The sequence below is a fragment of the Dromaius novaehollandiae genome, chromosome 15, assembly GCF_036370855.1.
Source record: "Dromaius novaehollandiae isolate bDroNov1 chromosome 15, bDroNov1.hap1, whole genome shotgun sequence".
NCBI classification, from domain to species: Eukaryota; Metazoa; Chordata; class Aves; order Casuariiformes; family Dromaiidae; genus Dromaius; species Dromaius novaehollandiae.
In genome coordinates this window covers 9,280,694-9,303,684 of record NC_088112.1, presented here as the reverse complement: position 1 = coordinate 9,303,684, position 22,991 = coordinate 9,280,694, and the positions used below count along the sequence as shown (strand labels likewise).

At 41.3% G+C, this 22,991-nt stretch overlaps 1 protein-coding gene across 3 annotated transcripts in view; it reads right to left on the bottom strand.

The window, feature by feature from the left end:
- GABRB2 (gamma-aminobutyric acid type A receptor subunit beta2) overlaps nt 1-22,254 on the bottom strand; it is a 179,693-nt gene extending 157,439 nt beyond the window's left edge. Inside the window, exons 1-4 of one of the 3 annotated variants that reach the window (XM_026117557.2) lie at nt 21,934-22,254; nt 20,974-21,206; nt 20,766-20,857; nt 19,833-19,900 (exon numbers count right to left, since the gene is read on the bottom strand). In XM_026117557.2, the coding sequence (XP_025973342.1) occupies nt 19,833-19,900; nt 20,766-20,857; nt 20,974-21,050 (237 nt within the window). In that variant the 5' untranslated portion in view covers nt 21,051-21,206; nt 21,934-22,254. Of the gene's footprint in view, nt 1-19,832; nt 19,901-19,957; nt 20,025-20,765; nt 20,858-20,973; nt 21,207-21,933 lie in introns of those variants that run through there. The other 2 variants (XM_026117542.2, XM_064520854.1) reach the window with 2 other exon arrangements.
- Between the last annotated feature and the right edge of the window lie 737 nt (nt 22,255-22,991).

The window sequence follows — 22,991 nt, the reverse complement described above, 5'->3', positions numbered from 1 at the left end:
AATGAAATAACAGTGTTTTTCCTATGACAAAATGACATTTATCCATCCTTACCAAGGAAACCCACTGCACAGCGATTTAGATTGGCGTGCTCTCCAAAATTCTTTGAAATGAAGTAACAAGTTCCTCCATCCTACAAAATATACACACACTCCTTTTACTTTACCTCATACTTTGAGTATGCAAGGTGCATCAATGTAGCAACATTCAGAGCAAATGTAATTAAAAGCCACCTGCTGTATTCATCCTCTACTAACTTCTTCCTACCTTTACTATGGCTCTCTCTCATGGCTTCTAGAACTCCCTCTTCCAAGTAGGAATGGGTCCGGAGTTCAGTGACCAAGACAGGACTGCAGGACTGAGGGACTGAAGGACCCCCATCTTCCTGTTGCCCATTCTTAGGACTTAGCCATGGATCACAGTACAAGTGACAGAAACCATCATGAACTTGACCTTCCACTACAAAAGGCTACATAAAGCTACTGTAGTTTGTTACTCATCTAGATGATCATCCACACTTACCTGGACTTAATTCTAAAACAAATAGAAAATTTGAAACAAGACAATTGCATCCTTTCTCTGTCACTTCCCTGGTTTTGTAATTCCCCATGTGGCAGACTGCACCCCAGTGTTTAAAGGTTCAAAGGCAACACCTTCTGCCATTCTGCCCTTCTGCAATCAGGTAAACACATGCTCAGTGCTTTGTCTTAACTCCTTTTCTGTCTTTTCCTTTGTATAAATAAGCACTGTCCTTCCCTTTGTTATCCCTTCTAACAGACCTTATGCATCAGAAAGTGGGATTTTCTGTTTCTCACCCTTCTCAGGATTCCTGAGTGAGATTTCTTCTCAAAAGAAAAGCTCCACTGGACAATGTTAGCAGTGGAAGACCCACAGATGTGGTAGCACGGACTTTTCTTGGAGACAGAGTACAGAAGTATTCTGGTTATCAACAACTTCCATAAAGCTTGCCACAAAAGAGAAATGTATGTGAAGATCTGTCCTGATACTAGGTTTGGAGTCCCACCACCAAGACTCTGATCCTCGTTTACAAGCAATAGATGGAAAGCTGTATTCAAGAATACTTCCAAAATTCCACCCCACAGGCCCAGAGAGTAATGCAGAAAATCAATTCTCCATGTTAAGTGACTCTTCTGCCGCACTAATGAACAGTGAAGCTGAGACTTACCAATTCACAATTTCTTACTGGGGTAGTCACAGTCTGTTTTTTTTTTTTTTTTTTTAATCTGGTTAATGAAATCTGTTCTTGTCACAGTAATTCTCTGCTACAGCTTCTTTGAGCACAGCAACTTAGTCCCTAAATCCTGCTGCATGCATGGCAGAAGGGCAGAAAGCCTCACAGTGATTAGAATTGCTTCTTTCTGTAGGAGCAGCATCTTGGAAATAGCCGACAGAGAAACAGGAAGAAACACAGGAGTTTACCACAATGGCACAGAACGGGCCTACTAGATGGAAACCACACAACTGTGGTACCTCTGACATTTTCCTCTGCTTTCCTTTTTTGTTACGCTTCAGTGATGTCTTGAGTGAAACACACTACAGAATACTAATTTCTGTTATACCTTTAATAAAACATTTATAAAACATGACTCATCGAAAGATTTCGGTCAGCCTTAGAAAAACTCCTTGTGTCCTTTCACAACACTCATGACAGCAGGAGCTTCAGCATTCTGCCTATGCCTTTTGCCTGCATTGAGGCCTCTTTCCATGCTTTTTCCATAACTTTACGCAATTCAGTCATCTTTTACAGAACATTTTGCTTCCCCATGTTTAAATCCTGTGTTTCTTCAAAAACTAAAATCAAAAAGATCAACCATCTCTCTCTCGTAGTCATTTCCTTCCCTATTCCTTCTCTTCCGAGCAGGAGGCAACATTTAACAAGCAAGGTTAGCCTTGCACTTTAAAAATACCTTACACACATCTGAATCACCTGAAACTAACAAAGACTTTCAAAGTTTGTGTTTTGTGGGTTTTTTTTTTTTTACTTCTGGGTTAAACTGATTCATATCATTTACTTTATTTCAAAAGTCTGATAAGTTGACATATTTACCAACTGCTAAATCACAATGATTATACTTCACTGTCTCTACAATCTCAGGTGTTTTCATAGAGTGCATCTTGTAAATACTGTAATTTCACTTAGGATTCTGTTAGTTGAATTAATGCTGTGGTATGCTTTTCCAATGTAAACAATCCTAAATAAATTTAGAACATGGGCTCTGAAGCCACAGCATGCAGGTTTTGTTCAAGTATCTTCCATTGCTACTTGGACACACAGTCACTTCACCACTTACTTTATGTTCCTATATGCTGAAGCGCAGTATCTAAGCACCACGGAATGAAGGTTCTCAAAGACAAATAGTCATTGCTTATATAATATTTCAGTCTCTTTGGAACACTGTGTAGATATGTATCTGCAAATGAGGTATCAAATTCTAGTATCTGTCGAAAACCCATCTGGATGCTGAGTGACTTTATTCATTTCCACTCAGATCTCAACATCAGGTCTCACATACGTTATGTTCTAACTTCCTGCTGTGAAGTACAGTTTCAGAACTATATGTAAAGACTCCATAGCAGATATATTCTCAGTCTGTTAATGAAGAGTACACATGAGAAATTCAAAAATCTAGAAATCAGGGGGCCCTAATAAAATACATAGATATTGCACTAGAAAGTGAAGATCAGCAGCAACATAGGACACAGTCTAAATACACACATTCTCCTGAAACACAGGTAGATGGGCTGTAAAAAGTTTCCAGAAGTGAGACTGTCCTCAACACAAGCCACCACTTGATAGATTGATAATAGCTGCAAGAGTGGCAAAGAAGCCCGTGCTGTCCTCAATACCTGATAAGAACCCAGTATTAGCCATGGAAACCAAATTGCCTGTTCCACAACCACAGCCTTGTTTTACAGGCTGCCGCTCCTTAAACAGGTAACTAAAAACATACTAAAAGATTACTTTTATAACACTGAACACTAGCTTGGAATTTATCTTAAATAATTGTTTGCACTGATATTGGCATAAAACCCCAGCAAAAACTCCATGATAGCATGTCTGCAAGAAGAATACTGCATGGTCCCAGAAACTCCCACAGCACGGCATTTTACTAATCAACATAAACATGCATTTCATGGCAGGGAGCCTCCTTCCACCACAAAAGCAGATACAATATAAATATTAATCCAAACAAAAACAAAGCCACTCTTATGTTTCTGATTGCAGTGAATCAACCCATGGGGACACTAAGTATAACCACTCAGGTTGAAAGTCATCTTATTTTGTAATAACAAGGAGACATGAAGAGATGTTTTCAAATAACCACAGTACATGTGTTTCAAAAAGTTCCTCTGAAAAGAATGTTCTCACAGATTGTCTCTGGCAAAATCAGCAAGCCTGTAACTGTGCAACCACCTCATTTATGGGGCACGTCCAAGAAGCATCCGAATCACTTGATCACAGCACAGATACATGCTAGAAGTTGATGTGGTAGAGGTCTCAGATACGTACTGAAGGTAAGGCTGAAATTCTACAGTAAGGCAGCAGCAAAAAATGCAATGAAAAAGTGAAAAAGTAGATCAAATAAAGAATATAATATTTGCCCTTTGCCCAGAGTTCCATCTAATTTTTTCCAAAGCTGACAGTATAGCATACATTAAGCAATACCAACTTAGAGTTTAGATATTTATAACATAAAATAAAGTTTAGCAATTTGCATATGTGGTCTTCCCTATGTGCTGAACATAGCATATGTAAAAGCTACCAGGCTGAAAGAACCTTTACCACTTAACAATCAGATAAGTATGAGAGAACACGGAAGAATCATTTTTTAGGAGTGAAATTCCCATCTCTCATTTCAGGGGACAGTATAGGCCCTCTACTGCCTAAAAGAAGGAGTCCTGGTCCATATCTGCCAGTCTAATAGAATCACACAGAATGATGGTCAAACACTATTACCTCTACGATGCAGCGCATAAATACTCAAGTTGCAGATTTACTGAGTATACCACAGATACTACAATTTTCGTATTTAATATTTTCTCGGGGGGGGGGGAGGGGGGAGAGAAAGAGTTAATTATACTTAGTCTGCTCACAAAATGCTCAAAAACCAAAACAATAAAAAAACAAAAACAAAACAAAAACAAAAGAAAGGTCTTAGGAGGTTATTTTACTTTGCCCAGTTTCAACAAGTTGCCTTTCATTTAAGGTGGGTTTTGCTTTTACAAAAAACAACCAAGAAGTGGCTAAGTGCCTGTTTAAATTCAATTTAGGACACCAAAAATGCAATTGGTAGTCCTTTGTCACTGCTCTATGCAACCACATATGCTTTATGCTGCCCATCAATCATCACTCCTGAAGTTTCATTAGTCTTGAAGACCGCACTAGTCAATTAAAGATGAAGACAGATGATCCAAACCATTTACACAGTGTTAAAAATGATCCACATGAAATATTAACGTTTTCACAACCTGTCTGAATATAGAGTTTGGCTTACCTAGTATATGTAAACATTGAGTTTTTCGAGGTTCCTAAACCCAAAAGATGTTTATGCTGCGCAAAATAATCTCTTGCAATAAAATACAACTACACAACACCATGACTAAATCAAACAGTTTATTACATGAAAATACCCTACTGCACTCAACTGCTGGCACTTTTTTTTTTTTAATTTAAGCACAGCTAGAGTGCCTGAATATCAGAAGTAAGAAATGTAAAACAAAGTCTAATTTCATAAGCCGACATAAAACACCATGCTGCTATACCATGGTATTAGACCTACTTCCATATGTTGTTATTCCCCTGAGGTTCTCTTTTCTCAACATTTTACCTTCCTACCCTCTCAAACGAAGTTTCACTCACCTCCTTTCCCCCATAACTAGGCCAAAATAAATAAAAATACAGCAATTAAAGAAATACAATCTAGCTATAGGTCTACACAAAGAATAATGTTTATTTTTTTTTAGTAATGTTTATGATCTATTTTTCCAGCTATTACTACTTACGCACAAGTGTAAAGTAGTATTCCTTACCTTAACAAGTGCTCAAACGACAGAGAAAAGACAGTAAAATACCAAGTAACACAGAAGATCAGGTATCAGTTTCTTCAAACTGCGCTTAAGAGGGTTTAGAAAAACCTTCTGAGCGGGGATTCCAGAAAATCTGCTTGTTCGGTGTACGCCCTGCAGGATGACCCTGTTCTCAAGACAGAGCAAGAATGGACCGGTATCTACACCCTTGTACATGTCCACCGTTAGACCACCGCTGCCTCCTGAACCAGCAAGTTTCCAGCTACATTGTCAAGGAAAGAGAGCATATCCATTCCAAGGACGTTTTCTTTGGCAAGGATTCCTAAGTCCCCAGTAACTAATTTCTTCTTTACACAGTTATGATCAATTTAACTATTCAAGATGCTTTCTTTTGACTCAAAACAGGTAAAGTATATGGAGTTTTTATTATCTTTAAGGGATACATATTTGAGGCAGAAATATCAATACAGAATCAAAATTTAAGGTAAAAATCTGAATTATAAAAAGAAATTCAAATTGGCTATTCTGTCTATATGCTACAGCAATATTTTTCTGATTGGTCCACCAGATATAGAGGCTTATTTTTCAAATGGTCGAAAACAGGCTGATGTCAAGCTTCAGTGAGCCAAGTTTCTCTTACTTACCAGAGCTATGAGATAGTACTAACTTTTGTATTAACAGTGCATTAATCTACAAAAATCTGACTTAATATTCAGTTCCCCGTTACTTCACTGTTGTTTTTACTGATGCTGACAATAAATGCAGGTATTGGCTCACTCTTTATTTCAGATTTCAGGCTACCCAAACACAGTTTTAGTCCCCATTTAAGACCTCATTCTAAAAAACCCTTTGTTTAGAACACTAACTGCAACTAAGTCACACATTTAGGATATATCACATTTAGGATATATCACTGGGGTTGGCAGGGACCTCTGGAGATCATCTAGTCCAACCCCCCTGCTCAAGCAGTCACCTGGAACAGGTTGCCCAGGACCATGTCCAGTCAGGTTTTGAATATCTCCAAGGATGGAGACTCCAGTGCTCAGTCACCCTCACAGTGTTTTCTTATGTTCAAGTGGATTCTCCTGTGTTTCAGTCTGTGTCCACTGCCTCTCATCCCGTCACTTGGCACCACTGAGAAGAGTCTGGCCCCATCTTCTCTACACCCTCCCATCAGATATTTATAAACACTGATAAGATCCCCGAGCCTTCTCTTCTCCAGGCTAAACAGACCCAGCTGTCTCAGCCTCTCTCCTCATATGAGGAATGCTCCAGTCCCTTAATCACCTTTGCGGTCCTTCTCTGGACTCGCTCCAGTAAATCCACACCTATCTTGCACTGAGGAGCACAGAATTGGACCAGCTACTTCAGATGTGCCCAGAAGCTAATCATCTCATCACAGAAGCCTATCAGGTCAGTTAAGCATGATCTTCTCTTTGTAAATCCATGGCAACTATAATGTAGAATTTCTGCTTTATATTTCTCACTCCAAACCGTCACTAACTTCTCCAAACATTAGTTACTATGCACAGATTGAAGGACAGTTTGTAAGGACAGTTTGTAATGCTGACACCCTTTCTACACTAAATTCAGTCAAGCCACTTTCAGAATGTATCCTTTCTTGCTGATAACCAAAACTGCAAACCAAAAATGAAGTTCTCCCTAATTGCTATGAAGAACTCTGCTAACATCTCACTGGCAGGTCCAGATCTCACTGGCAGGTCCAGATCTTTTACAAAACTATAGCAACCATTCTATGGCTGGACACAAAGGTGAAAAATAGGTATATTTTAGCTGCATTCTAAGGTGTAGTAATAAATAAGCTTAGGTATACAAGCTGTTGATCAGCTTTTAGAGCAGATAGAAGAAAACATCAACTAGAAATGAGTAAGTCCTCAAGCAAAGGCTCAAGTGCAAAGCCAAGCAAATGCTATGGTTTGAACATCCATCCTCGCTGCTCTCTTCAAGCTCAAATGAAGAAAAATAGGTTTCTCCTATTTTGGATCCAATCCAGGGATTGATTTGCATACAAAGATCCAAGTCCAGCAAAGAGGCACTAGCCAAGCAGAACCTCACACATTCATCATTGAACAAGAGAAAAATAGGGCTAAAAAGGACCTCTGTGTCAGCTAATCCTTCCTCTTCTCCCAGCGTAGGATTAACTATACTTATGACTTTTCTAATGGAATTGTAGAGTCCTAATCATGGCAGTTCTCTATAAGTTACATAAATTATCTATTTCAACACTTCACTATTTGTCCCACTAAAAGTTTTGGCTAACAGTTGACCTGAATCTTTCTGCTTTGGTTTCAACACATTACTTCTTGTACTGCACACTGCGGTTTTGAAAGTAACTTACAAAGCTACAGAGGAAGCTACAGGTTCCTCATCGGCCAAACGAGGTAGCAACGTGCTTCGCTTGAGAACAAACCCTCTTTAACCACAGGCCCCTCAAATGATTTTCAAAAGTGGCAATAAGAGTTTTACCACTGAGTCACAAACAGTTGCAAACATACAGGGATTCACTCCTAAAATGGTGATGCGAGAACATCATTTGTAAAGCAAGGCATAACAGAATGGACAAAAAAGGCAAAAAAATACAAGAGCTATGATATCTCATTAGACAAACCTGCATAAAAACAGAAATACTAATCTCTCCAACTAAATATTTTGGTTCCTAATGCCTACAAAAAGGAAAAAAAGTTGTGTATATTGCAGTCAATGTATTATAATAACTACAATCACATGACATCCAGTTAAAAAATTTTGGCTGCTTCTCCACTCTACTCTGGTAATGTATACTGAAAGGAACAGATGCAAGCTACTTTAAATTATAAGAAAAATGAACTATAATTTTACCTGCCCCCCCAAAATACATTCTCAGTTTGAAAATTTTCTTCGGTATGAACTACTTAGTGAAAAAATGCATACACACATCCTTTGTTTTTGAAAAGATTAACTCAGAAGAAAAAATTTAAGTTACATACAACATGAAATACTTCCTTACAAAAGCAATTGTTTCCACGGATAACTAATTACACCAAAAACTTTTTCTATGAGAACACCATTTTTGATTGAAATCTCTCATTCTGAAATTGTTCTAAATAATTACTGCCTTTAAAGTATTACAAAACTGTTATCTAGTCAGCATATTACTGTAACATAGATGCCTATCTCTAAAATGTCAAGTGACATATCAAGTGTTCATACATCATTCTGTTCTCAAAAAGTCAATCCAATTAAGAAGCTAATCAAAATTAAATTCTATACTTAAGTCTTTTCATTAGCACCTACCCTAAGATGATTGTATGATTCACAACAAAAAGGTTCATTTTTATTCATTTGCTCAAAGTCACAAAAGATGCCAGAAAGATACAGATGTAGACTGATGTCTTCCATTTATCAACAAGCCAAGTTCAGCACTTGTAAGAACGACACAGGCCTCCCAGTGCCGCCTCACTAATACACTTAATTATGGTACATTAAAGAATCAAGTCTAAGAGTAAGAAAAGGGCACTTTTCCTATGATTAGACTCTTCAGCTTTTAAATATCCTTCAACTAAAGCTACCAGAAAGGTGTTACAGCTTCTTGAGATAGCAGTCTTTTTGGCCAATAATAACTACGGAGTACATCCACTTCAAAAGAACACTTATCAGACAATAACAATTTTGGAGACTAACCTGTCCAGATTCACACTTAATGTCTGAGAAATGATGGGAGCCACCTTTCATTGCATTTCAAGTCATTTAAGTACCCACAAATCTGCTGTGAAAACAGGGTAAAAAAAGCCTCAGTGGAAAAATCAGCATCAGATTCACACAGTATTTTAAGACTTCAAAAAAAGTCTTATGTGGGACTTGAGCTCACATAAAAGCATTCTGCAAACCCCATGCATAGAGGTGGATACTTTTAACTGCAGTTTTGAATGCAGCCAGTTAACTAGAATTATTATGGATTTTTCTGTAAGTGGTCACTTGTGTCACATAATAGTAGATCAAAGAAAACTGTATTCATTTCTAGGCATTTACACTAACAAGAATGATTATAGTTAAGGGTGTCTCAGTATTTCCATTACAAACCTGTTTTCAGGGACTAGTATATCAGCTATTATAATATATTTTTGACTGAAATTTGATATGAAAGGTCTCAGCTACGCTTAACTCAGTAAACATTCCTAAACCTTTGAAAAGGCTTTTTTCTAAATTGAAAGAAGAAAGTAATTTTGCAAGTCATTTTTCTATCTAAGTTTAAGCATTTTATCCTGAGTAACGTAAGAATGTATATGCTATGAGATATGAACATTAAATCTCTAGTTCTATTAGGGATGGAATTCCTAAAAGCATCTCACATCACAAAACATCAAATAGTGAAAGAGTGCAACAGGAGAGGATAATGGATTGAGTGTTCAAATGAATCTGAGGAAGATTTCAGACTGATTAAAAGGTTTCTTTGGTCATTTCTGGACTAACATGATCAGCAGAACAATGATGCAATTTGTTGCAACATGCTGCTTTTCATTCGTAAATGATGTGCATATTTGTTTAACCGTATTTCCCTCTTCACTGTATGTTATCTAAAAGAAGAAATCATTCCAAAATAAGGAATAACGAAATTCCTAAATAATTTTAGAAACTCAGTCTACTGGATCTGCAAACTAATTCTGTTTTACCTAAATTTTATGACACCTTCACTGCATAACTTGCCACACACAGATTAACATAGTAACTTTGAAAGACCCAAGGGAGCCAAAAGGGACTACTGGGTCAACAGTCCTTGACAGGGAAAAGATTTCCACAGTGCTCTACAACTCTTTTGGAGCTGCTGGGTCTATGAACACAAAAATGCACTTTATAAAGCAAACATAAATGCAGATTTATACTATGGACCATTAAGACTTCTGGAGTACCAAGTAATGAGAGTTATGCAAACGACAACATATATTTACCCTTGTGGACAATAACGTATTCAAGTTCTTTTAATACTTTGGCATGCAATAAAGTATTAATTTAATTTTTCAAAAATACCTTAAAAAAAAATATATATATATATATATACACACACACACCAGAACTTAAACAAGCTTGAACACTAATTTTACTCAGTTGAGCAGAATGGCCTGTGTCCCAAGTGTTTAAGGTTTTTTTGTTTGTTTTTTAAACTTTTTAAAACTTCCATAAAAGATTAATACACAATAGAAATCAGGACCATATTTTCAAAATGGCTCTGCACCCAGAGCAGTGAACAGGTTTTCAAAAGAATTCAACACCTTATTTAGATACATCATCACTAAATATGTTTAACAGTTCTCACTGAAGAAAATGCTTTCAGTCCCTTGAAAGCAACAGGGACTTTTCTGGAAGACCTTTTTCTCATCTCAAAGAGGCTCAGAACAGCCTTTTCCTAACTCTGTGCTTTCTGACCACTTTTTCTGTAAGGCTCATATCCAAAAAATTACTTAGGACACGTAAAAAACCTTTGTGCCACGTAAGTCCTGAACAACTTTTCAAGAAAACCCTTGTCTGTGCTGACTCATCTCTGGAAAAGGTTACATTCATGAGTTTCTACCAGTCTGACTATTTAGTTTCATAATTCCTGAAGATCAGTACTGCAGTCCTACTCAGGATACATCTCTGGTCTAGGGGAGCCAGTGCCTCGCTCCTATGTAAGCCCATTCAGATACTTTCACAATATTTGAATCACCTGAAAGGCTAGATAAAGCTTGTATGCTCAAATCGTGCCCAACACAATAGTGAGTCATGGCTACTGTCATTCAAAAACCTTTCCAGCATCCGAGGAGAAAGCAAAGGACATGCCTGCAGTCTTTCACGGGTTAATTCACAACACAAAGATCTCTTTTCTTGGCTGTCTGCAAACTGAATGCTCACAACCACCACAGGCTAATAAGCTATCTAGAACAGGGCTTCTCTCTACCCAAGCCACTACGCAACAAGACCTCAAAACTCATGGCAACAAAAAGGAAACACTCAAGAGCAGTGATAAGGACACTCAACCGGGAAGCAAAACCCTGTTTCTTTTTAATCCTTTCTCGTAGACCTGCTTAATGAATAGGCACTTCCATTAGCTAACAAGAAAAGAAAGAAGCAATAGTCCAGGGAGCAGGCACCAGAACGAAGACTTTCCATTTCAAGGAGCTAGTTTTTAAATACACTTTGATCATGGCAATTTTTTACACTACCCTTGTTCAAGGCCAAACTTTTTGTAATCTTTTTCTACTTCTGGTTCAAATACATAAAACTGAATTTGTCTTTCAGCAGAACCACAATATATGCAGAATTATTCCACTAATTTTTCCTATAGATGAACAACCGAACTGCTTTATCTTACATGATAGTGTGCACTTGAAATGAACAACACATCTCACAGAATTGTGCTCCCCCCCACCCCACACGTAGCTACACTCATTCCTCTGGACCTAACAAATAAATCATCAGTATTTACAGAGTAAATATTTTTAGGCCATGAAGGAAATATGCAAAAAACAGAAATAGAGTCCCCTTGCTCCCATGGGAACATGGGAAGAACTCAGACTCAACATACTTTGCCTGGACTGTGATAGCCTTTATCAAATATGATCTATACATTCCCCCTTCAGATGCACACATGCCAGCCTCCTAGAGGTCAAATGCTATTTCATTTGTAAGAAAAAATTTTAGTTTTGACTGACAAGTATTTACATACTCCATTGCAAAACTCATCCAAAAAGGGCACATGCAATAGAGGCGATTGCAAGTCTGGGAGAATCTGTACATCAATTAGCTAATTTGGAAATACTTAGCCAGACAATTTGCATGCAAAGATTTCTGTAGACAAAACCCATGAAGTGAGGGCACCCTTACTTCACACCTGGCCTTCAGACAGGTATGGCTACAACTGAAAATAAAACCACTGTATCGCTATTTCTAAAGGCTTGGGCTATACTAGCCATTATATGTCTCTTTTAGATAGCATTATGGTTGAGAAACATAAGGAGGGTGGGAATCCTCACGGAAGCATATTGAGAATAATTACAATAAAGTACAAAGGCTGCTTTTGTCCTGTTTATCTGTCAACCCACAGCATGCCTACAATTTTAGTGTAATTATGCATATTTATTTACTTTTAAATTACAGATCTGTGTGCATCTGTAGGAGCCAGTTTTTCAATATTAATATCTCAAAGACATGTCTATTTCTAAAGCTCTTAACTCTAAATAAAGACTAAAAAGATGCTATGTTTAATTATTTAAAAGAGGTACTTCAAAAGATTACCCCACGGAAGAACACCGTCCTTGAAATGAAGTGGCCAAATCCTGCTCAACTAATTCATACAAGCACTTTCAGAAACCTATGACATTAACCACTATGAGCCTATGAGAGCTCTGTCTACTTCTTTTAGTTTTCTTTATCTTTCTAAAAGTATCATAACTACATAAGCCAGTACTTTGAGACGGTTGAATACTAAAGGCTGCATTATAAACCTTGGAGAGGGCTGTACAAGATATGGGGAGGAAAAAGGGGAAGGGGGAATAATAAGGACTGAGCTGTGATACACTAACCGACTTGAAGGTCATTAGGAAGCACGCATACCACCACAGGAATGGCTTAAACTTGTGACAAGTTTGTAGTATATGATATAAAAACTATCTTTCGTTCTACAACACAGCTCATTTATAAAGATTTTATGTGATCTTCACTAGAGAAAAGATGAAATAAACCAGCCCTGTACTAGGAGGTAACAAAGTACGCTTCATGTTCATTCCCACACTTTAACACTAAGACACTGCCCATAAGACATATTAAAAGACAAATATATCTTTTCTTCTATGGCAGGAGCCAAATTACTTACATATTTATGGGCCAACACTTACTCAAAACAAGATGGCAATAATTATTAATTTGGTTGCACAAATGATCTCCAAGGCAATCTCTTTAAATTACTGACAGCCATCCTCTGGTCTGCAGAAAAAAATCCAAAGCTATAACTTTGAAAAATCACCAATACCAGTGGAACAAGAAGCTCTTCTACTGATTAGTATTGAAACACTGGAGCGTGCAGAAAGTGACATCCAATTAACAAACCATTAAAAAAGAAAAGAAAAAAGGAAAAATAATTGTATTCCCTGTAAATCCTATACAGATTTACTAAAAGCTTAGACCTCTTAGATTACAGTCACGTTGTTGCTTATGTGCAACTCAAACTGCTACATCCAGAGCAAGCTCCAATGCCTCAATGAACAGCAGCAACCATCCGCTGTGCAGAGGACATGGCCAGACTGGGACCAGGCTGGCCAATCAATTACTCTTCCGCAAAAACCCCCTCGCTGATATCAGTAGTGTAACTGGGCACTCGCTGTCCTCAAATTTGAGAGTAAAAAGCATCCATGCAGTAATAAGCCATACTTATTATTACAGCAAAATAATAGTGTCTACAGGATCAACAGCTATAGATAACTTGCTTTCCACCTCTGTCGAATGAAGATGCATGTCCAGGCACAGGACTGCCTAGGGTAACTTGCCGTCCCACGCACAAGGAAAGTACATTCCCGTAACACTCCAGGGGGATTCCCAGGAGCTACTTTTTTGAAAGGAGTTAGGTGAGAACACAAAAAAAGCTTGACAAGATAAATGACTCCAAACAGGAAATATATGTAGCTATTTTTTCCACTTCTCTAATGTAAAAATAGCATGATCCTGAAACTACAACTACCACGAGCTCTGATACAGCTGTAGAAAACAGCTTTCGCATGGGCAACACATAAGCAAAAAAAAAAAGAGCAAAAGGTTGGAAGCTTCCAGGCTCTCCATCTGAACGTATCAAAAATGTTCCACACAAAGTACAGCTGGATGAGGATTAGTACCATCACAGGGACAATTCCCCAGCATAAGATAAACCCAGGCATCAACATTTACAGCTGGAAGCTATAAGCAGAAGCAAGGACCTATAAACAGAGTGTTTTGTGGAAAGAAAATGCCTCTAACTCCCTTTTAAAATTCCTATTGAAATATATTTCCAGGTATTGATCAAAAAATGTGTGATGCATATTGCTAGCATTTATAATACAATTGCGCTGAACTAGCTTATAAAAGTAATTCCAAACTCACTACATTCACATACATATGTTCTAAAGAAATTATTTCATACTGAGGCTCTGTGTATTTTTTGCAATTAAGCATTTAATCCATATGTAGAACACCAATGGCAGTACTCACTCTCATTCTCAAGGACCAACATTTTACTACAACGTGGGAGCTCCTTTTTTATTTATTTATTTTTTTAAATCTTAACAGAGAGAAAAGAAATTGCATGAATTAGAGCCATGTAGCACAACAGATATTAAACTGAAATCCATACTAATATATCTTACTCTAGTTAGAAAATAAATGTCTTGTGATGCTATCCCAGAGAATAACTAAAGGGACAGGTAAAACAGGCCTTTCAGTACACAGGCTCTCACTTTCCACCACTCAGATCACTTACTGTGCCTTCACAGGAGTCTCTGCAGTCACTTCCCTATGAGCGAATATGCAAGCATGATAATTTCGGGAAAGCCAAACTTCAGCCGTCTGCTGAGAAATGCAGCCTTGTGTGAAGCAGCATATACATCTATGTCACAGGGAAAATAATATATATGTAACAGGCTAGCAGCTGGAAGTGTTTTAGGATCAGGAAAGCAACACCTTCCCAGTCTTTCTTTCAATTCGTGTAATAGGCCTGGCAAAATATATTTGCAGTCCTGTCCCCTCCCTATTCCCGCTACAGATCGTGTACAACACCATGTATAATACCATGTACAACTAGAATGGATCAACAACAGAAGATATTGCTGGCAGGAAGCATTTCCTTCACCTCTTTCTGTACCAGTCGACAGGGTACAGTCTTCTCCATGTTCTACTCTCTACTTTCTTTCACTGTTTTTCTTCTTTTCTGTTCACCCAGGACTTTATCAGTGTCTTGCCCTGAATCTTCTGGTTTGGAACAGCTCCACCCTATTTCCTCACCGCTTACCCCCATTGCTTGTCGTCTCACAGCCATGTCTCCCCTTCTCACACGTAGAGATAATTGCCACTATTTGAAGATAACAGCACAACTCCTGCTGTTTTCGTAGTCTAAGCCTGTCTGTCGCACTTTGGTAACGCCCCTACTGAAAATACCTCAAGGAAGCAGAAGAGATTTTAAGAAAGCTAGTAGTGTGTCTCTATTACCAAAAGGAACAGAAAGCCAGAGGTCTACTAGCAGAGTACAGCTCTAACTGTATTTTTTTGCACTGAGAATATTCTGATCTGTGGGTATTTTGCCTAGTATTTTTTGCAACTTTGGGATATCCTGAATATAAAAGTTGAAATGATATAAAAAAACTATTTTTTTCTTTACAGCCTTGAAGTCATTAGGTTCTGTTGTGTAAAATCTGGCACACACTAATAAGTAAATCTTACCCTGATAGATGATAATAGCTCCTTTGTTTCTGCAACTCCCACTCCATGGAAGGATTATACAGTCAATCGACCCTAATGGCTCCAAATAAGACAAACCAGTCTATTGTATCTGTTTAACTCCATGCATCCATGTGCCAAAAATCTGTGCAACGGTATGCAAGCAAATATTTTAAGTCAAACTGTTCAGGTTCCTCTCCACAGACCCCCAAAGATCCACAGTATGAATTAATTTAATTAAATATAATTAAATATACAGCCCATTACCTAAAAAACATATGCACTTCCCGGGTAAAAATATATGCATGGAACATTTTTCCCTCTCTTTGCAAGACATCCTGTACTAGAGTCCCAAAATAACCACAGACCAATTAAAAAAAAAAAAATAGTTGACCTATTTAATATGGAAAAAGCCAAGATCTTGAAAACCACCACACAACCAGCATAGAGACCTTCACGTGTTGTCTGGATGGACCAAATGCTGAATGTGTTGTAGAAGATCTTCAGTGATGGCTAGAGAAGAAAGTTCTTAACCAACCCGTATCAATTTTTTAACCAGTTTATGAGGGAACTGTTAGGAGGGAGGGGGAGAAAGAGTGAAGAACCATCTTAGTTGCTGTGTTGTCAAGGGGTCAGCTCCAATAATTAACCAAGGAGATGAAGATGTGTAAGTGTGACATCCCAGAGAGCACTGGTTATTTAAAGACTGTTAAGCCCCCTGGAGATGCATATATATCTCTTATTTTTTACAATAAGTCTGATTACTATTAAGGAAGAGGAAGCTAAGAAAAAAAATCACGTACAGTAGCAAACACCTGGAAACCCTCTTGAGAGCATCACATTAGACTCACTGCAATTCAGTTAATCTTATATAAGATTGATTCATTATCACAGGATATCCATTTTAGTTTAAGTAGCTTTCACACCTCACCATGTTTGTTTTCAATTGTCACTCGAGTAGGAAAATCCTTAAGAGAATCTACAGCATAACTGTCACAAAACAACAGTGGTAATAATGCAGCGCCTGATCCAGACAGGTCAGTGGAATTAACTATAATCTTTATTATACATAAAAACATTACCTGATTTATATTCTTTACAAAACACAGAAATTTAGTAAAAATAACCATAATGCCCATTAACAATCAAATATGCCCGAAGGTCTCATTTTTCTCATGTGTGTTCAAGTGCATTCCCCATAGCTGAAAAGAATTATGTTCACAAGTACCATTCAGTATTTAGAAGCCATTTTTGAAAAATAAGAGATATGCTACTTGAAGTTTCTAAGAACAGTTAAAAACTGGAGGACAGCTGTAAAGCCTGTTACACTGTGAACTGGTTGTGATGTGAGGTATTCACCACCACCACTTTAAGAATACAAGTCAGCAAGCAATAATATCCTTCAACATCCTATACATACATGTAATTTCTATAGCAGTGGCTCTAAATTCTTCTGCTCAACAAAGCTTTATGATTTACTCCATGATACTGAAGAGAAACCTTCTGCCTGCAGAAGGGCATGAGCATACATGGGGAGATGGAGTGTGTCAATCCAGAGCAGGGAAGGGAAGGATGATACTTTAAAAGGAAGTTAACACTGGAATTAACAGAAATGATCTTGAGCTAAATAACTATGATCGTTTAGTCTCACTCCCAAGCCAAAAGTTGATCCCATTAATGCTAATACATAACCTGAGGCAATGATCTGCCTTTATCTCAAGTCAGTGGGGTTTGCCATGACTACAGCAAAAGCAATAGCAAGCCCATGGCTCAGAAAACAGGTCCATAAATCAGAAGAATTCTTTCTGTGTCTCTCATTATCTCAGAATATTTCTCCCCAGAAAATCTACAACTAAAATCCAGTGGTGTTGCTCCTGGTTTCCAAAGTTAAGGCCAAGAATTCTGGTGACTATGCAAGGAACAAGTTACGGTCTTCTATGCCAAGTATTCTGGTTTCTGCTTGCATGCCTCTCCTCTCATTTGTTTCAGGCCTATCAGAATATACTAGCACTTATTATGATGTACAGATCATTGCAAAATGAACCGTTACATATCATATTTTGTGGTTAAGCAGATTAAGAAAATAATCTTGGTTTGGAATCTCTCCTGAAACCGTAAGGTGAAAAAAATATGGAAAAACAAATGTGTGGTTTTAAGAAACAGGTATCATCTTCCAGTTAGTTTAAGCTCTGGGCTTAAATGCTTTAGGCAAATGTGTGTGACAAAATTGACTATACATCAACTCCCCTACAGTTTTACAGATAGTCTGAAAAGATTTCTCACAAAGGTCAAATTTAATTATAGAAACATAATAAACTGACATCAGAATACTAAAAGTAATACTCAGTTTTCTAGTCAGTCTACGAGTGTCAGATCACAGTACTCTGATATACTATCACCTTTAACTGCAGGCCAATTTTCTGGTAATCATTTAAACAGATTCATACTTCTCTAATCAAGAAAAGAAAAATTTGGTACTAGCTTCCAGTTTTGAAGAGATGTGAAGATGTACCCCTAACCTAGCAGATCACAGCTCCACCGAGAAAACCCTCATCATTCCACGCTGCTCATGGCTGCTCAGGAAACTGCTCTGTGTCCATATCTCCCACCCAGACTACTTTAACTGAAAAGCAAGCAGTTTAAAATACATAGCAATTTTGTTCCTTTACACGTAAAGCTCCTGGAGGGAGAATACTAAAGAGTAATAGATCTTGTATTTCAAGTTCAATGTAAACAAAGTTTAGCAGCCCATTTTAGCCATTTAGAATTACTTCACAACTATGTTGCTCAAGGTGAAGTCCTTCAAAGTTTTGCTGGTATCTGGAAAAAAGGCCAGAAGCAAGATCTCTATCACCAAGACCTCAGGGAGCAAAGCTTACAATAAAGCCACCACTAATGTCACCGTTGAATAGGGAACTATACTACAATTTATATTATGGAAAAGCTACTATACATCACAGAATATATCCACCTGAAAACAGACAGATGCCAACTGGTTAAACAGGCATGTCAAACTGACAGTGCAAAGTGCTATTCAAACATGCCACTGAGGCATTTAACAAAATATTTCAGTAGTAGAAGCACATCATTAGAAATAGTATACTAATATAAAAGAGAACTTTTAAAATATTATTTTCAAACAGATCATTACAACTACAGCAAAATGCCTGAAATCCCATTTAGGAAGATGTATCCTTACAACTCTTTTTCAAGAATGGAAAACTTGTTTTAAGGAATAAACTATCATTAGTTGTATATACTTCACAAAAAAAAAATATTTTGTATCATTTACCACTAGCATGCTTCAGTATATTTTTTTGTCATTCAGGGATAAACGCCCAAGAGCACAGAGCCAAATTCTATGTCCTTAACCAAATAAGATGCAAGTTCTGATAAAAACTTCACAATTTGACCTTGCACATTTCCAACTAAGAGAAGCAACTGCAAGAAAACTTTAGTCTAACCCACAGCTTCTTCTAAAGAGCGAGTCTGAGACTTCACCTATTTTCCCCACACTTCATTAGCCTTGCAGATAGTGAAAGCAAAATGCAAAAGGTATCATTATCCTATGAAGAACTTCTGCATTTGAGCAATCACAGTTCAAAATATTTAGATAAGAGAGACAAACATTATGGGAAATTAACCTGGTAAGCTCTTGGGCTCAGTCCTGACAGTAAACATAGCGTCAGGGTAGGAAAAAAATAAGCTTGGGTTACACACAGAAGTAAAAACTGCTCGTTTGCTTTTTATGGGAAGCATACTACTAAGACAAAACGGTAAACTGTTTTTTTCTTCAGTTAAAAAAAAAAAATCAATTCAGGAAAGGCTAAAAAACAGGCTAGCGATGGAAAGCTCGGCCCCGTTTCCCACGGGCCCCGAGGGGGTGAAGCCGGCGGGGAGCACGCTCCCCGCGTCCGCCCCGCCGGGAGGTGCGGGCCGGGCCGGGCCGGGCCGCGGGGGGGCCCCGCCGGGAGGTGCGGGCCGGGCGCGGCGCCCCGCGGAGCGGCAGCGCGGCCAGGCGGCGGCGGGGTGCGGTGCGTGCGCGCCGCCGGCAGGGACCGCCGTTGCTCGCGGCTTGGCGGCGCGGCCGGGGGCGGCGGCACCTGCCGCAGGAGCCGCCGCGGCCGGGGGTCGCCGCGCCGCCCCCCACCTCCCTTGCGGGGGGGCGGTGACAGGACCCCCCGCCCGCCCCCAGCCGCGGCCCGGCTGCTCCGCGCCGCCGCGCTCCGGGGCAGGAGGCCGCGCCGGCTCCCGGCGGCCGCGGGCACCGCTCCGCCCCAGCGGGGGCGGGGGGGGGGGGGGGTGCGCGGCGACAACCCCCCCAGAGCAGCCCGCCCCAGCCCGGCATACTCACCATATTGACTTCCGATACCATGTCTATACTGGCAATGTCTATGTTCATGCCAACAGCCACTGGGGGACCTGCAAACCAACAAGATGGTCCGCAATGTGATCTCCAAGAACTTAACTCGTTCTTACCGGAGTTCGCAGGCTCACAAAGCGCGGAAAGGACGCGGCGATTAACAAAAACAAAAGGAAAAATCAGAAGGAAAATAAAGAATGCCCCCCGCCCCCCAAAGCAAGCAGCACCGGGCTCCCACGCCGGCCGCGGCGAAGCGTCCTCCTGCGCCGGATTCACCCTCCGCGCCCCCGTCAGCTGTAGCGCTGTTTTATATAACGCGCTCGCACGTGCGGGCAGCGGCGGCCGGGCGCGCAGGGCGCTCCGCGGAGCCGGGCGCGGGGGGGCATCGCTCGCCACCCCCCGCCCGGCCGCAGGGGCTCGGCCAGCGGGTCCCACCATCCCCCGGCCGGGGGGGGGGGGGGGGGCACAACGAGCACGTCCAAAATAAATAGATGAACTAGTTCAAAGTAGGAGTACACAGGGGGTTAAATGACATTTTTGTATCAGTTAACAGCACGTCTTGTACTCAAAAATAGTAACTGTGATCACAGGCACATTAGGCTGAGGAGCAAACGATGGGTAAACTTAAGAGACTTGCCTCTCGATAAAGCCAGTTAAACCAGGGTTTAATCATAGGTTAATAAATCATCAGCACACGCACACGATGAGGGACTGATTACAAACATGCAAGAGATTTAAATGATCGCATTAAGAGCGCCCTGTGCTAAGAAAATTGAGTAACAATTGGCTTAACTTTCGATCAGCTTGAGAAAATGGCAACACACACACCTCAAAGCCACAGCACCCATAACACGTTTAAAAGCCGCACGCCGAAGGTACACAGCCTGCTATGCAATATCTCTTATTCAAAAGCAGTCAAATTACCTCCAAAATCTGGCCTCAAGCGAATGTCATAGCCCTTCAGCAGTCTATCCACGGTCTCTTTTACCAGTGACATATTGCTAGGGTCATTGACACTAAAGAGAAAGAGAACACAGATTTCTTATTCCTCAGACCCAAGCTGTACGCTCCTATTAGCAGAAACATGCAGTGCAATTCAAAGTAAAGCGAAAGAGATACCTTCATCACTTACCTCTGTGCACACACCACCGCTATTATTAAAGGGAATGACCAAATCCCAAAGTAACCCTTTTTCCGGACTCTCAACATCCCTTTGGCTTTTGATGTGATTTAGGGTTTCAGTGAAGAGAAGAAGAGATCCAACTTATTCTGGCCAGTGCAGTAATTCTAATGTGAGGCGCATGCGCACGGCGTACCACAACATCAAAAGGAGCAGTGGTTGCTGCTGGAGATGGAGCAAATTTCCTTGCCACAAAAAAAAAAAAAAAAAAAAAAAATTAAAGGGGAAGAAGGAAATGCATTATTAAAAAAAAAGTCATCCACCGGAGAATCGGGTATATTTTTGTTGTCCTTTTTGTTAGTATTGAATATAAACCACATCAACCAGGGAAGTTCGAGGAGTTGCAGGGCACAGCAGCTTTGCAACCTAGTTTAAAGGGGGGGTGGGGGGGTGGACGGAGTCGGATTAGACAGGGGGAGGTGGGAGGTTAAAAACGGGAATGTAAGGCGTACATATAGTCCCGGAGGCGGGGGGAAGGGGGCAGCTTAAGTTTTGGGTCCCTGGAAAGAAGCGTCTGAGCCGAGGCGCGGCGCAGAGCAGGGAGCGGGAGCCGGAGCGCGCACCGGGGGCGGCCGGGGGGGGGGAGGGAGGGAGGGAGGGAGGTGGGCGCCACCAGCATTTCTCACGGCGGAAAAAAAAGGAAAAAAATGAAGTGATGACGAATACTTTCTTGTAAGAAGGGAATAGGTTGTTTTCTGCCTTACTCCGGCGGCAGAAGCTGTTGCAGGGCAGAGGGAGGAAGGGGGTCGCGGCTCGCCCAGGCGCGGAGACCCCGCGAGCACCAACCGCGCTTTAAGCGCGGTCTGCGGGTGCCTCAGGTGGATCGGAGCCTGGCCAGGGGCAGGGGCAGGCAGGCAGGCGCCCGAGAGGCGGGCGGGCTCGCCGTGCGCAGCCCGCGCCGAGCGCCCTTACCTCCGCGGGGAAGCGCCGAGCTGCTCCCGCGCAGCGGGCGGCCGACTCAGCGCCTCGGGAGGAAGCGGCGAGGAGCAGCGAGCTGGTCTGGGGATGCTCTGAGTGACATTTAAATCCTGAGCGAAAAAAAAAAGGAGAGAGAAAGAAAGGAGAGAGAAGGAAGGGGGAAAAAAACAGCGGACTTAAATTATTCCTCGCAAATCTGCCTTGCGCTCGTAGCTGCTTTTACACCTCCACCTCCTCATCCACATCTCCGCTCGGCCCCGCGGATCTGTGCTGCTTCAGGGAGCGGATCTGGGCGTGCACACGTCGCTCTGCCCGGGGAAGGGAATTAGAAACACTTGGATTCCTCAATTAACAAAAGAAATACTTAACTCGCTGCAGGGGGGCGGGGGAGGGACGAGGCGAGCGCGCTGCCGGCGGGGAGGACCGGAGCGCCCCTCTGCCCCGGCAGGCTCGGCGGTGCGGGGGGTGACCCGCGCCGCACCGGCCCCCGCGGCGCTGATTGCGCGGGGAGCGGAGCTAGCCGGGCCCCAGGACGCGGGGGGAGATACCCCCGTGTGCGTGGCACTGCCTCGCCTTGCGCTGCGCACCGCAGGCGCGCTCCGGCCGCCCGTCCTGCCGCGGCCGGGGCCAGGGCAGTGCCCTGGGGGCGAGGGAGGGAGCCTCACCTGGGCTGGAGGGGAGGGGAGCGGGGCCGCCGCACCTGCGAGAAGGCAGGGCTGTAAGAAGCGGCAGTAAAGCAGCAAAGGAGCCAGCAGCACCGCAAAGCAGGCAGCCATTTCATGGGGACCTGCAAGGGGGCTGAGGGCGGCGCAGCCCCCCCCCGGGCTGCAGCGCTGCCGAGCGGGGAGGCCCCGCGGCCGGGGGCGCAGCTCGGGGGGTGCCCCCGCCTCGGCACTCCCTTGCAACACCCCTGGGCACCCTTGCAGCAAGCAAGTGCTCAGCGGGGGGTTGTTTCCAGAAAAAATGGTCTTCCTTCTTTTTTTCGGGGGGGGGGGAGGGGGGAGAATTCACTAAGACATATTCGCATTTTTTTTTCCTATTTATAACAACTG